This window comes from Colobus angolensis, unplaced genomic scaffold (genome assembly GCF_000951035.1).
Source record: "Colobus angolensis palliatus isolate OR3802 unplaced genomic scaffold, Cang.pa_1.0 Scaffold509, whole genome shotgun sequence".
NCBI classification, from domain to species: Eukaryota; Metazoa; Chordata; class Mammalia; order Primates; family Cercopithecidae; genus Colobus; species Colobus angolensis.
The window spans coordinates 285,180-299,358 of NW_012118588.1; the positions used below are offsets into that span (position 1 = coordinate 285,180).

A 14,179-nucleotide genomic window follows, 5' to 3' on the forward strand; every position below is an offset into this window, starting at 1 on the left:
CAAATTAAAGGTGCAGCTATCACACCTTGTGTGAAGACTGCTGAAAGAATTAAGCGGTGCCTAGTAGTTACTAGAAAGATCAATTGTGGGTCCTGAAGCAGCTTAGGGGGCTCACAGTACCTGCAATTCAGTGTAGACAGAGCATGTCTTGTAATAAATTGTGAATATGGCTTTTGGCACACAGCATTCAGTACCTATGAAATGCATCATTTTTGAGAGAGCTGTTTTGACAAAGGCTCACCAGGCTGGACTAAAAGAGACTAAGAGTATTTAATGTGGAAAAAAAATTTGGGGGCCGCTGACATTTTATGAACAAGACCTTTCAGCTGCCACGAAGGGCATATTTTCCAGGGTGCTTCTCAGAGGTGACCAAGGAGAAGGATGGGAAAGGAAGGATCTCCTGGAGAGTAAACAGCCACAGAAAACAATGGATTGAGGGTCCAGTCCCAGAGGATGAACCTGGAGCCTCATCCCAGTACATTCCCAACCCCCAGGGGAGCAGCACCTGGCAACACTTTTCCAATAGGGTTTAAGAATTGCTATGAACCGGTGACTGCTGTGGGCTTCCTATCCTTCCCTCCTTTAAATGGGAGTGTTGGTGGGGTGTGTGTGAGGCATGGAAGGTAGGAGGGGTGAACATAGCTTCTCCTTGTGTTCCACAGGTCTCTGGAGCAAGAGAAGTCACATCTGGATGTGATGTGGGATGGGGGATTCTGGTCTTGAAGCTTGAATAATGAGTGGTTAAGGCTTTCAGGGTCTTAGGATGGAGTGAGTATATTTTGTGAGCAGGCGTATGTTTGTCCATTTTGTGCTGCTGTAACTGAATACCAAGACTGTGTAATTTACAAAGAACAGAAATTTATTCTCTCACTGTTCTGAAGGCAAGATCAAGGCACCAGCATTTGATGGGGGCTTTTTTCCTGTGTCCTCACATGGAAGAAGAGCAGAAGAGAGAGAACCGATTTTCACAAGCCCCTTTTATCACAACTCATCCCTCAACACTGTCGCATTGGGGATTACGTTTCCAACGCAAGAATTTTGTAGGGGCCACATTCAAACCATGGCAGGAAGCCTCTTGAGTAATTGTGTCTAAGAGGAAAGTCTGTGGTACATTTTCTTATGTTTCCAATTCCTCACCCATCCTATATTAGAGCTGCCGTAACGGATGATCACAAACTCAATTGATTTAGAAAAACAGAAATCGACTCTCACAGTTCTGGAGGCCGGAAGTCTGAAGTCAAGGTGCTGGCTCATTCTGGAGGCTTTGAGGGAAAGTCTGTTCCGTGTGTCTCTCCTGGCTTCTGGTGACTGCTGGCTGCACTAGTCAGCCTGGGCTGCCGCTGAAATGTCATAGAGGTGCTTAAACAACAGAAATCTATTCTCATAGTTCTAGAAGCGGGAAGTTCAAAATCAACATGCCATTCACCTAAGTTCCTGGTGAGGGCTCTCTTCCCAGCTTGTAGCTGGCCGCCTTCTTGCCGTGTCCTCAGGTGATGGATAGAGCCAGAGTGAGAGCAAGAGAGAGAGGGAGAGGGAGGGAGGGAATGAGGGAGGTAGATATCCCTTCCTCTTCTTATAAGGCCACCAATCTTACTGGATTAGGGCCCCACCCCTGTGACCTCATTTGACCTTAATCTCCTTCCAAAAGCCCTGTCTCCAGATACAGTCCCATTAGGGGTTAGGGCTTCAGTATGTGAATCTGAAGGGGGCACAATTCAGGTTATAGCTCTGGCAACACTTGCTGTTCCTTGGCTGGTGGTGGCATCATTCTGATCTCTGTCTCTGTCACCATACGGCCTTCTCTCTGTGTATCAGTGTCTCTGCATCTTCACTTCTTAGAAAGACACCAATCATATTGGATTGGGGCCACACTGATCCATTGTGACCTCCTCTTAACTAATTACATCTGCAAAGAGCCCGTTTTCAAATGAGATCCCTTTCTAAGATTCCAGATTTGCATTTTTGCATTTTTGGAGGACGCTGCTCAATCCAGTACACATCCCTCCTCCACATCCACTGTTGTGTGACTTTGCAGCTTCTCCCTCTAGGATGAAGTGTCCCTCCTCACCCCACTCCCGACGGGCTGGGCGTGCATCTCTCCTGGCCAATGGAACACAGGTGGAAGTGATGGTGTGCTGGATTGGAGCCTGGACCTTAAGCATGAGGTCTTTATGTTCATCTTTCTGGAAGCTTCTGACCTCCTCCATGAAATGGGCTTCCCCAGGAGCTGCTGTCCCAGCACTTTGTGCTCCACATGAGCTGACATGGAGCTGAGCTGCCCCAGCTGCAGACTGGACCTGCAGAGCTGTGACCTGAGAATGGCTCTTGCTCCCTGGGGTAGGTGGCAAGGTAGTACTCCTGTGCTGATAGCTAACTGATACAGGTGAGAAGGGATCTGAAATGGATAGGCACCCCCTTCTGAGCCCCTGGTCCCACTGCCATGCTGGAGTGCTGTCAGGACATTTTATTTTATCAGTTTTATGTTCTCAGCCAAGAATCTAGATTTCTAATCTGAAAGCACCTAGTTTTTAACATGTGCATCTAATTCAAATTTTAAAAATGACTGTGCTGTCCCAGCCAAACACACCCATGGGCAGGACTCTGCCTGCAAGCCTCCAGCTTGTGGCCTGGAGTGTGACCTGCTGGCCCTGCAGGTCGCTCTGCTCAGCAGCTCAGCGGCTTCCCTGTCACAGGCCCAGCCATCCTGGGCAGATCCTGCTTCCAGGAAGAGAGTGACCTCGCTTGTGGCAGGTGACTTTGGCAGGACCAGCAGAGACCCAGGTTTCCTGTCAGGAGGAAGTGCTGAGCTTCTCTCTGTGAAGGGTCATGATAAGGTCACGAGGATGCAGGGATTTGCCAGGATATGGTCTTTCTCTGCCATGTGGGGCATCTCAGCTTACGTTAAGAAATACTTGGCAAGAAGATGCACACAGAATTTCTGTAACAAATAGGATGGGGTTTTAAGGGTGACTACGAAAAAAAGAAAACTACTGGAGAAGAGGGAAGCCAAATAGCACCAACTTTGAAATCGATTTTATTGGACAAATGTCTCACTTTAAATTTAAACGGAGTCCAACTTCCTTTTCTCGCCCAGACGTCTAGAAGGTGGCATTCAAAATGTTTACACTTGTTTCATCCGTCTTTTTGCTAAGTCCTGGTCCCCTACCTCCTTTCCCTCACTTCACATTTGTCGTTTCATCGCACACATATGCTCATCTTTATATTTACATATATATAATTTTTATATATGGCTTGTGAAATATGCCAGACGAGGGATGAAAGAGTCCTGAAAACAGCTGGAAAATTATGCAACAGTGGGGAGATTGGGCACATGTACATTCTGTACTGCAAAGTTGCACAACAGACCAAGTTTGTTATAAGTCAGGCTGGGAGGTTTTTATTTTTTCTCTAGGACAGCAGCTTGCCTGGTGGAGTAGGCCTTCTGCAGAAGGCATTTTCTTAGGAGGCTCAAATTCCCCAAGAAGAGGAGAGGGTGAGACTGGAGTTGTGCTGGCAGCACAGAGACGAGGGGGCACGGCAGGACTGCAGCCTGCAGAGGGGCTACAGAATCGGAGGCAAGCACCCAGTAGCTAGTGAGGCCCAGGTTCAAGTCCAGTGAGGTCGAGGTCCAGAGTCCAGCAAGGCCAAGGTCCAAGTCCAGTGAGGCCAAGGTCCAGGGTCCAATAAGGTCATGGTCTAGTGTCCAGTGAGGCTGAGGTCCAAGGTCAAGCAAGGCCAGAGTCTAAGGCCCAGCAAGGCTGAAGTCTAGGGTCTAGCAAGGCCAAGACCCAGTGAGACTATGGTCCGGGGTCCAGTGAGGCCAAGGTCCACAGCCTGGCAAGGCCAAGGTCCAGTGAGGTCAAGATCCAGGGTCCAGTGAGGTTGAGGTCCAGGATCCCATTAGGCTGAGGCCCATGGTCCAGTGAAGCTGAGGCCAAGGGTCCAGTGAGGCCAAGATCCAGAGTCCAGCAAGGTCATAACTCAAGGTCCAATGAGACTGAGGTCTAGGGTTCAGCAAGCCAAGGTCCAAGGTCAGTGAGGCCAAGGTGCAGGGTCCAATAAGGCCATGGTCTATAGGGTCCAGTGAGCCTGAGGTCCAGGGTCCAGGGAGGCCGAGGCCCAGGGTCCAGCAAGGCCAAGGTCAAAGGTCCAGTGAGACTGAGGTCTAGGGTCCACCAAGGCCAAGGTCCAGGGTCAGTGAGGCCAAGGTCCAGGGTCCAATAAGGTCATGGTCTAGGGTTCAGTGAGGCTGAGGTCCAAGGTTAAGCAAGGCCAGAGTCTAAGGTCCAGCAAGGCTGAAGTCTAGGGTCGAGCAAGACCAAGACCCAGTGAGACTATGGTCCAGGGTCCAGTGAGGCCAAGGTCCACAGCCTGGCAAGGCCAAGGTCCAGTGAGGCTGAGGCCTAGGATTCTGCATGACTGAGGTCCATGATCCAGCAAAGCTGACACCTGGGGCCTACCATGGCCACAGCCTGGGGCCCAGTGAGATAGAGGGCCAGGGTCCAGTCTGGGCAGAGGCTGAGACCTGGGACTGAGCAAGGCCAGATCCCAGATTCCAGTGAGAGTAAGGCCTTTCGGAGACATTTGTTTCCCTGCTGCCCTGTGTCAGGTGGATGGAATTGTCTGCAAACCTCTGATGAATCTGAAGCAAGTTACCTCTCACTCCCTGTTGATCCCAGGGCTGAGGGTCTTCCTCTGCAGGGATGGCTTGTCCAGGACCACCTGGCTCTACAGTTCTCAGGACCAGCCACTGTCTCTCTTGTGCCCAGGAGGATGCAGGAGCATAGGGGCTCGGTCATTCAGACCACGGATGGGGCTTCCCTGGAGCCACCTGGCCCAGGGACTCTGCTGTTTCTCAGCTGTGCACTTCATCATCACGGATTCAAACCAATAGAGGGAAACCAGTGACACCTGTAATCAGTTCAAAGCCTCCATCATCCGTGTCCAGTGTGGGTGCGGGAGACATGCTTTACTCTGTTTACATGAGGAATTCAGGGTCTCAGTTGACCTCCAAGATAACAGTGCAGCTGATCATGCAATTTGCTCTATTGTTGAAGACAATATTATGGCCAACAGCAACCTCCTGTCTAGGCTGTGTCTGAGATGCCGTGGGGAATAAGGGGTCTGGGGGAGCTTCCAATCACAGCATCTGCGGAGTGGCTCAGGATGGGAAGAGCCTCAGGGGAAGAACACACTGTGGCACTGGCCCATAGGAAGGGATCTTCTGGGCAGCAGCTTCTCATTCTGTAGGCACAGGGTCCTAGGATGCACCAAGCATGGGGCAGGGGCCCTGGGAAATGCTGTGGGCCTGGGCTCTGGGGTGCCTTTTGAGAACAAAGAGACACTGGGGTCTCAGTTGCCCCAGGAAGCAGGTCAGTGGCCCTTATTACCACTGCAAGCCCTGGGTGAGCTGGCAGCTCCCATCCACAGCAGGCCGGCTGGCCGAGGCCAGAGACAGCTTGCAGTGTGGCCCATGCTGAGGGTTGCTAAGGAGTCTCAGGGCTCAGACGGAACTCCAGACAGCCTTGCTGCTGCGGCCTCTCTGAACGGAGATGGGAAATCGCCATGGGGTAACGGCAGCCGCCTCAAAGTCATTCGATTTCCTCTTTCTCATTTTCAGAAATGCAATTAGGGAGGCCGGGGCACTGCGTGGGCTCTGGAGCGTGCGTCTGCGTGTCTGGGTCTGTGGGCGTTTGCGGGCTGCAGATTGGCGTGTGTCTGCATGCCTGCTAGTGCACGTGCATCACCACATGTGTGTGCCGTGGTACGAGTGTGTGTATACAGGCGTGTGCAAGTGAACTCTCGCCTCTGGTCTCCTGGAGAAGTCACCCATCCAGCACCCTGAACTGGCTTCGGTTCCCTTTCACATCAATTTGCTGGGGCGTCCCCCAGCCTTGAGATGACAGTGTTCCCACGGCACTCCCCTCCACCCTGCACCCCTGCCTTCCCGTCCTCCCTCCCAGCAGCCTGTGCTTCCAGACTTAGGTTTGGAGGGCCTTGGGGATGGTCTCTTCCTCAGGTCACGCTTCCTATCTGCAGCCAAAGAGCAGGACCTCTTAACGGGTAGTAGGGGGCCACTGGTGCTACATGGGGATAGGAAAAGGAGCATTTTGGAGAGTTCTAGCAGCTGAAGCCATCATAGAGGTCCCCGTGTGAGACAGCAGAGAAGCCCGGGACGGGGTATGCAAAGCCTTGGGCTACAGAGGTTCCCCTGGGCTGCCCCAGCCATGCAAGGACCCCTGCCCCGGCTTCTCCATCCAATGAGGCAGAGCTGGGCTCTGCGGCACATGGGCTGGAGGCCACAGGCCCAGGGGCGAGGTGGCTGTGTGCGGAACGTGAGGGTCTGGAGGCCCTCAGTTCCCGCTTGTGGATGCCCCGTGGCAGAGCGGCCCCAGAGGAGCGCTGGGCTTTTTTTCTTTTTTCCGTGGAAGCCAGAGCTGCATGTTTTCATGGGCCATCTTTTGCTTTTTTAAATCTTAGCAAATAATTTGAGTTAAAAAATAAAACCCTGTGAGCCACCAGTGGGCAGCCCCTTATGCATCACTTAGGATAGGATGCTTGAGTTTGTGAGTGACAGTGAATGACTCCATGACCACTCCAGGCCGAGGGAGGCTTCATGGGAAGATGCTGGACCCCAGAAGGCCCAGGGTCTCGGAAGCCACTGGACACCCCCATATGGGGTGAGCGTTGGAGTCTAGGGGTTCGATCTGCCTTTGAACCCTCGGGGGCTGCTGTCCTTGAGTGTCAGCCTCTTCACCGCAAGTGGGGTGCTGCAGTTCCACCTTGTGGGCAGTCACGAGGCTCAGGGGAGGCAGTTTGTGAAGACCTTGGCTAATTTACCTGCAGAGCTGCCCAATGATGGCATCTTTCTGCTCCAGTGGGAGAGGAAACTGCAGGGTCCAGCTGACCCCGTCACCTTTGATCCGGGCAGATGAGGGTGGTCATGGGGTAGAAACGTGCATGATCCTTCTCCTGAGAAGAGGGCTGGGGACCCCTCAAACAGTGTCCCAGTGAGAGTTCCTAGTTCCCAGGGCATTTTGCAGTGAGCATGATCTTGCTTCCTTCCTCTACTTTAAACTCTCCGCTTAGAACAAAACGCAACCCCCTGGCTGAGACCCACAAGTCCCTGCCTCCGCGACGGTTTCCTCTCTCACTCCATCCCCTCCTGCTCTCTCCTGTTCTCACCACCCTCTTGCTGCACTGCTCTTGCTTTTCCTGGAGCACAGAAACCTCTTTCTCGTCTCAGGGCCTCTGCATGTGCTGTCTGTCTGCTTGAGGTGTTCCCTGTGTAAGCCACTCTCCCTGGGAAATTCTCTCTGATGAGCTTTTAGCCTAAACCTCCCCCTCCCACCATCCACCACCTTTGTCACACGTGTTCTATATCACCTGCCTCTTTTATCTCCTTCATGGCATCTACCTTTGAAAATCATCTTACTCGTTTGGTTCTACAAATATTTACTGTGCACCTACTATGTGCCAGGCTGTGTTTTGACAATTGCCATATTTTCTGCAAGACTTTGGCAAGGTTACCAGTCCAAAGTCAACCCTGGCCTCCTGCCATCAATGTCCTACGGTATAGTCAGGGTTTGGTTCTAAAGTCAGTGATGGCATGAAAAAGGCCATGGTCAAAACACTCTGCAAATTTCCAGCGTCCAGTGTTGTGTTTCTGGCCCAATACTGCACTGTGGGTCCAGCCTTGTACGAGAAGCGATGGAGAGCGATACTAGCAAAGGTACCAGTGCTCACTCTGTGAGGATCAGTTGTGAGCCCCACATATGTGGTCAATCATTTGATTCTCAGCCGGGTGTGGTAGCTCACACCGGCAATCCCAGCACTTGATGAGGCTATGGTAGGTGGATCGCTTGAGCCCAAGAGTTCAAGACCAGCTTGGGCAGCAAAACAAGACCCTGTCTTTACAAAATATAAAATATTAGATAGGCACAGTGCTACATGCCTGCAGTCCCAGCTACTTGATTGGCTGAGGTGGGAGGATCGCTTGAGCCTGGAATGTTGAGGCTGCACTGAGCTGTGATCACGCCACTGCACTCAGCCTGGGGCGACAGAGTGAGATCCGGTCTCAAAAAAAACACATCATTTGATTCTGAAAACTGCTCTATGATGAGGTATTATCATGCCCAATACACACTTTAAGAAACTGAGGCACGAGAAGTTAACTTTCCCAAGGGCACACGACTGGAAAGGGGAGTTGAAATAATCTAAGCCAATGAGCCCTGGCAGAATTCCCCTTAACCCTAGGAAACCCGACCCCTGCTACCCAGGACAGCCACGCCCGCAGGGTGGAGAAGGAGCTGTCCAGTTGGGAGATGGGCCTCATTATTCCAAAGAACACTGGCACTTTCAGCCACCAACTTGTTTTAGGGGTTACTCGCATCTACCCTCCGTTGAAAACAAATATAAGCCATGCTCAAGCTTTGCTCAAGATTGGGAGGGAGGTGTGCAAGCCTGCTCCAATGAGGAGACAGAGGCAGGCATGAGAAGATGCGTGCTGTGTGCAGGTCACTGTGTGTGGGGTGCCGTCCTGGAGCCGCCCCCATCTGACTAGCAGGAGAGGATGTCACTTGAGCCCACGGGCTCAATTTCAGGCATCTAGTGCCCAACGGGGGTGGTCCTGTGGGTGCTCCATCATGTCAGGGACGGGTATTGAGGCTGGGGTAGAGAGGGTGGTAGGGAGAGGGTGCGGATTGGAGAGTGCTTTCATGTGGGGAAAAAGGAATGGAGGGGACCGAGATGCTCCTGGGTCCCTGGCTGGGTGCCTGCAGGGAGAGTGGAGATGCCAGATGCTGAGCCCAAGGGGACTGGGCCAGGGCTGGGGCCAGGCTGGAGATGGGGCAGCTCTGGGTTAGTGAGTTGGTGAGGCTCTGAGACATCTTGATGCAGGTGGCTGGGGGAGCTGCATTTACCGGTAGGGTGAACCCAGCCGGTGGGCAGTCATCAGCACACCAGCTCTCGAGCCTGTGAGAAAGGATGAGACTGCCCAGGAAGCAGAGGGGTCAGGGACCAGCCCTAAGGATTGGCCTCGGGTCAGCATGAAGAGAAAAGGCTTCTCCTCCTGAGGGGTGGCCCAGAGCCAGAGTCGCAGAGACACTGAGCACAGGGACGATTTAGTGCGTTTTTAAAAAACAAACTTTTAAAAAATCACCAAAAGGATACAAGCATATATTTTCTTTGTTTCTTTCTTTTTGTTCTTGGCACCCTCAGAGGAAGGGGACACCATTTTGCAGGGAGCAGAAGTGACCAGTTCCTCCAGGAGCCCCACTCTCAGTGTCCTGGCATTTGTGTCCAGTCTCAGTGTTTCTGCAGAGGAAGAAGGACCCCTGGAGCTGTTGGCAGGAGCAGTGAAGACGGATGCGCCTACCAGCCAGAGGAGGGACCCTTCTCCCTCCTGGAGGAGAAGTGGGGTCCCCAAGGCTGTAGAGATGGTCGGAGGCCCCCAGCCCTGCACCCAGAGATTTCCTCCCACCAGGGTCTTTGTCTTAGGGCTTCATCATGGGCACCATAGCCCTGAAGTCCCAGCCAGAAGCTTCAGTGTCTTTAAGGCCCACACCCTTGATCCTGTGAACTGGGAAGGGTCAGGCTGGACTGGATGGAAGGACATTGAGGCAGAGGGTGACCTAAAGGGAATGAAGCCCCAGAGGCCAGGGATCCCAGGGATCTAGCAAGGCCTGGGCTGGGGCCACCAATGGCGTTCCTCAAAATCTAGGAAGTAAGAAAGTGTCCAGACAGGCTTAGAAAAGGCTTTGAACACAGATCCCCATAATGTAATCTAATTGGGCCCTTCACTAGTTACCTACAGGATTTACATAAAAAGAAAGGAATTCTGCATGCTCTCCAGATGATGTAGTACAGGAACGGGATACAAATATAGCGTCACATGGGAAAAGCTTCTTTCGCCAGGCAGGAGGATGCCTGGTACTATGCAATACTCTGATTTGGAAATAAAGACAGAAGGCAATGCTGGGGGCACTGGGGTGGATGCGATGCTTAATCCAGGTTTGTCCCAGTTGTCCCTTCACCCACAGCCTGTCAGCAACTGGTTCGGCAAATGACCCAGCCTTGGCCCACAGACCACAGGGGAGACAGCAGCCCTTCTGGGAGAGGGCAGTGCACTGTGTTTTGGCCACCCTTCTACCTGGTTGGGGCACAGATGCTAGGCAGACAGCAGGGCCCTTGGTGCTGCGGTTAAGCTCCGTGGCTATCACACCTGTAGACTTCCGGGTGTGCGAGCTGATGCATTTACTCGTGGTTTAAGCTGGCTGTGTTACTTGCAGCAAGGAGCATCTTGAGGGACCTAAAGGCCTTTCCCAGATGAGGGGGCTGGACAAAATGGCCCCTTCACCCTGACAGGGACCAGACACAGGTGCACCCAGAGATTTAGACCCCTGCTCAAATGGTGTCGCTGCCTGACACACCCAGATAGCCCCTTTAAAATTTTTCTCTGTTCTCTGCTAGGCTGAGCATATGTGCAAAGGACAATCACAAATAGGCATTAAGCTACATCCTTCCCAGGGCCATTAATGCTTAGATTGAGTCTGAGTCTCCATCTTGCATCTCCATGTAGAAATGTTAACTGAGCCCTGACCCCCAAGCCTCCAGACCTCAAGCAGTTTGTCTTTCACTTCCAGGCAGAATCAATCTCAATGGCAATGGGACGCCTCCGTGGTGCAATGGCAGTAAAAACAATTGCTACTGAAACACCACCCACCTTTCCTCTTTTGCTGGACACAGCTGCTCCCTATTAAAGTGTGTGCATGGCATGGGGAAGGAGCATGCTCAAGAAACAGCAAGAACCACTCTTTCTGCAGCCCACTCGGCCTCCACGTTCTGTTCAATCAGCGTTCCCTTGACATATTGCTCCCCAGGGCCACTCCCGGCCAGAACTCCACCAGAGCATCTGATGGGACCACTGCACCCGCTGTGTGCCAACAGCAAAGTTGTACAGAGCTGCTGTCTTCAAGGCCCCTCGACAAGGTAACTAGCCCCTCATGCTTGACCCACTCTGCACACAGGCACCAATGAGACTAAAAGAGTCCAGCTCCTTTCCCACAGCCCCTAAGAGCTTATCTGCCATTAGGGAGGGCAGTGAAACCTCACTGCCTCCATCTGCTTGGCAGGTCGTGCCAAGAAAGGTGACTTTGTCAAAGTGCAGGAGACCTTCTCAGGGGCTGGTTTCTGTGTGGACATCGGGGGACAGCACTGGCTCTCAAATAGGTTCCTGTCTTTAATGAAGTCTGTGCTGACAAATGTGACCCGGAAGCCTGAGCCAGACCAGGGAGCCCAACCCTCCTCTCAGGGCAATGCAGGGCAACCACCAGCTGAGAGCTGAGGTGGGCAACAGAAAACATTCCTCCTCCTTGATGCTTCTTCTGCCAGGGATGGGGGGTGACTCGTGGCACCCAAGATGACCTGGAAAGGTGCTCACCTCTTTCCGCACTTCACATCTTCAGGAAGGTTTTAAAGGGGTTGGGTGTGTAAGGCCCGAGCTGACCCTGAATTGTCCTCACTCCTCCCCACAAACACTGGGCTTCTCGGTGAGGGTGACAACTCCAGGTTTTCAGGGACTGTGGTGCTGACAATCACGAGCAATAGGCAGGTGTAGGGCAACAGCGGGTGATGAGGACTGCGGTAAGCTGGAGAGCACAGTCAGACCTGAAGATTCAGGCTCCAATAGAAACTAACGCACGTGGCATGCGCTGAACAACACATCCAGCGGCGTCGGTCCAGTGGCCCTTGGTTTTTGTCTTTGGGACCTAGACTGAGCACGTAGAGGGGCTGAGAGCCACTGGGGACTTCTGTGTCCCGTATTTTACCTGGAAGAGGAAAAGGGGGACCAGAGAAAAAGGCAAACACCAGCAGAGGGGGAGAGGCAAGATTTGAGTCATGGAGGTTTGAAGTAGGAAGATTTTTGTTGTTGTTCTTTGGTTGTTTTTTGTTTTTCTGTTTGTTTCTGAGTAGAGGACAAGTGATCACGAAGCTGGGATGTGTCTGCAAGTCCCCTCCACCTCCCTGAGGGTTTAACTGTGAAGTTAGATGCATGTGAGCCTTGTTCATCCACCACCCTGGTGGGTGACAGTGGGGGCATTAAAGGATGGGCCGGGCAAGGGTGCTGCTCCGTCCTTAACTCATCCCTGGTGGCAGGGACATAGGTGATGTGGGAAGAAACAGCTGCCAGGGGTTATTCAGTGTCCAGGAGACAAACTCTTTTTCCAAAAAATATCCTAAAGCAAGTATCCCAAAGTAGACAAAATAATTTAGCTCCATGAACCTGTTAGAAGATGCCATCAACTCACAAAGCCAGAGTTACTCCTTTTCAGGTCTCCTTTCGTACTTCTGATCGCATCAAAGCAGCGACCTCTGTGCTAGTCCATCTTAAGGCTTTTGTAACACTTGCTAATCAGCTTCAGCCTTCAGTACCTTTAGCAGGTCGAAGTATCTGGAATTTGATAACATTTCTGTTCTTGTTGTATTTGTTTTTAGCAATTATCTTTGATTTATGGAAAGATGGTGACATGCTGGCTTTTCTATTTATGGTAGTGATTTAAAGTATCCTTTAAAATTTTGAATAAAGTTTTAAGCGCTGTGTAAAGAAAAACCCAACCATAAACATGGCAGGAAGGTATAGAACATACCCCTTGAAGTAGGGGCGGCTGCTGGTTGGGTTTCACTTGTGTTTTGAAGAGGCTGGAAGCACTGACAATCACTGGAGGAATGTCTCATGGGTTCTAGGATGCCAACTGGCTGGACCCAACTCTGGGCTGCCTGGCTCCCCCAGCCTGCAAGATTCAACTCATGCCACCTCTTACGGGAAGTCCTCCTGGATGCCCAGCTCTGGAGTCATCTCTCTTGTGATACACTAGGATTCCAGTTCCAACTTTCTCTGGAACCACCTGGGTCATCAGAGGTCACAAGAGCAGATGCCTACAGAGAGTGAGGAGCGGAGGGACTTGCCACAAACTGCAAGGTAAGTGCCCATTTAATGGCTGCTAAGCAGGAGTGTGGGTCTAGCATGGCCACATCTTCCAATATCTCAAGAAAAGTTACCAATCTAAATTTCCATGTGGCATCTCACCATGCCTGGGGGCTGGATCCAGCCTCGGGCACCCTTAGGTGACCCAGAAAGAGCACAGCTTGCAGGTGAAGATGGCTGTCCAGCTGCGGTGCCCTCACACCCAGGCCCCAGAATCGAAAGAACCAAGGACGTGAGATCACAGTTACAGCCTGCTGTGTAAGTTATGTTTCCCCCAGCGACTGGGACCTCCTGGCCAGCAGGAAGAGGCCTGAGTCATCTCTGGGTCCTCTGCCCCTGGCCAAGGCAAAGATAAAAGCCCTGGCCACACAGGCCTGGGGCAGGGCGAATGAGAAAATCGAAGGGGTAGGTATTCACCCTCTGGGGAAGTGAGGCAGAAATTGGGGGTCCCAGGGCAGAGATGTCCAATAGCCTGAGTGGGGGCTCTCACGCAGGTCCTGGAGCGAGGCCGCTGAGCTTAGACAGCATGGGAGGATTAGGGCCTTGCTGGAGAGGAGGGATTGGGGAGGGATTCCAGTTGGCAATGGGCTCTAACAGCAAACTGGCTCCAGGATGGACCCAGGTGTCCTTGGATGCTTAGGTGGAAAAGGTAGGCAGACCTTGGAGAGGACATTTCAGGTTGGGGGCCAGGAGTGCAGAGGCGGGAGGACAGAATGCATACGTGGGGTTGAGCACAGGTGAGGGCAGGAGCCTGACTGTGCTCCTGGGCAGAGAGCCCAGGTCTGGCAGGAAGAGGCTGTGCTGAGGCTGCAGCGGAGGGATGGGAAGGCAGATGGGGGACAGGGGACAGGGACTTCAGAGGAAGAGGAACTGGGGACTGAGGGAGCCTTGCCTCTCACAGTAAGGGCAAAAGTTGATCTTTGGAGTCGCGCCCTGGGTGTACCCTCTTAACAGCATCTTCTGGCCTTTGCGGCCTCTATTTGGGCATTAGGCCTGGCTCAGCCCCTAGGACCCAGTAGTCAGTCCCCCCTCTCCTTTCATTCCCTCACCCTGTCCTGCCCCAGGGCACAGAGAGAGGGGGGTGCACCCCTTGATTCCCAGGGCTGATGAGTGGGACCCAGCACCCCGAGGGCTCGCTAGGTGGGGACGTTCTGCCGGCGCCGCTCCTCGGAGGTTGTGCGCCTGGGGTGGCTG

General features: G+C 52.6%; 1 protein-coding gene across 1 annotated transcript in view; it reads left to right on the forward strand.

Moving 5' to 3' along the window:
• The first annotated feature begins 2,264 nt into the window (after nt 1-2,264).
• The window catches only part of ADAMTS2 (ADAM metallopeptidase with thrombospondin type 1 motif, 2), a 244,122-nt gene continuing 232,207 nt past the window's right edge, over nt 2,265-14,179 (forward strand). The window contains exons 1-2 of the mRNA XM_011960174.1: nt 2,265-2,337; nt 2,655-2,732. Of these exons, the coding sequence (XP_011815564.1) occupies nt 2,265-2,337; nt 2,655-2,732 (151 nt within the window). The remainder of the gene's footprint in view (nt 2,338-2,654; nt 2,733-14,179) is intronic.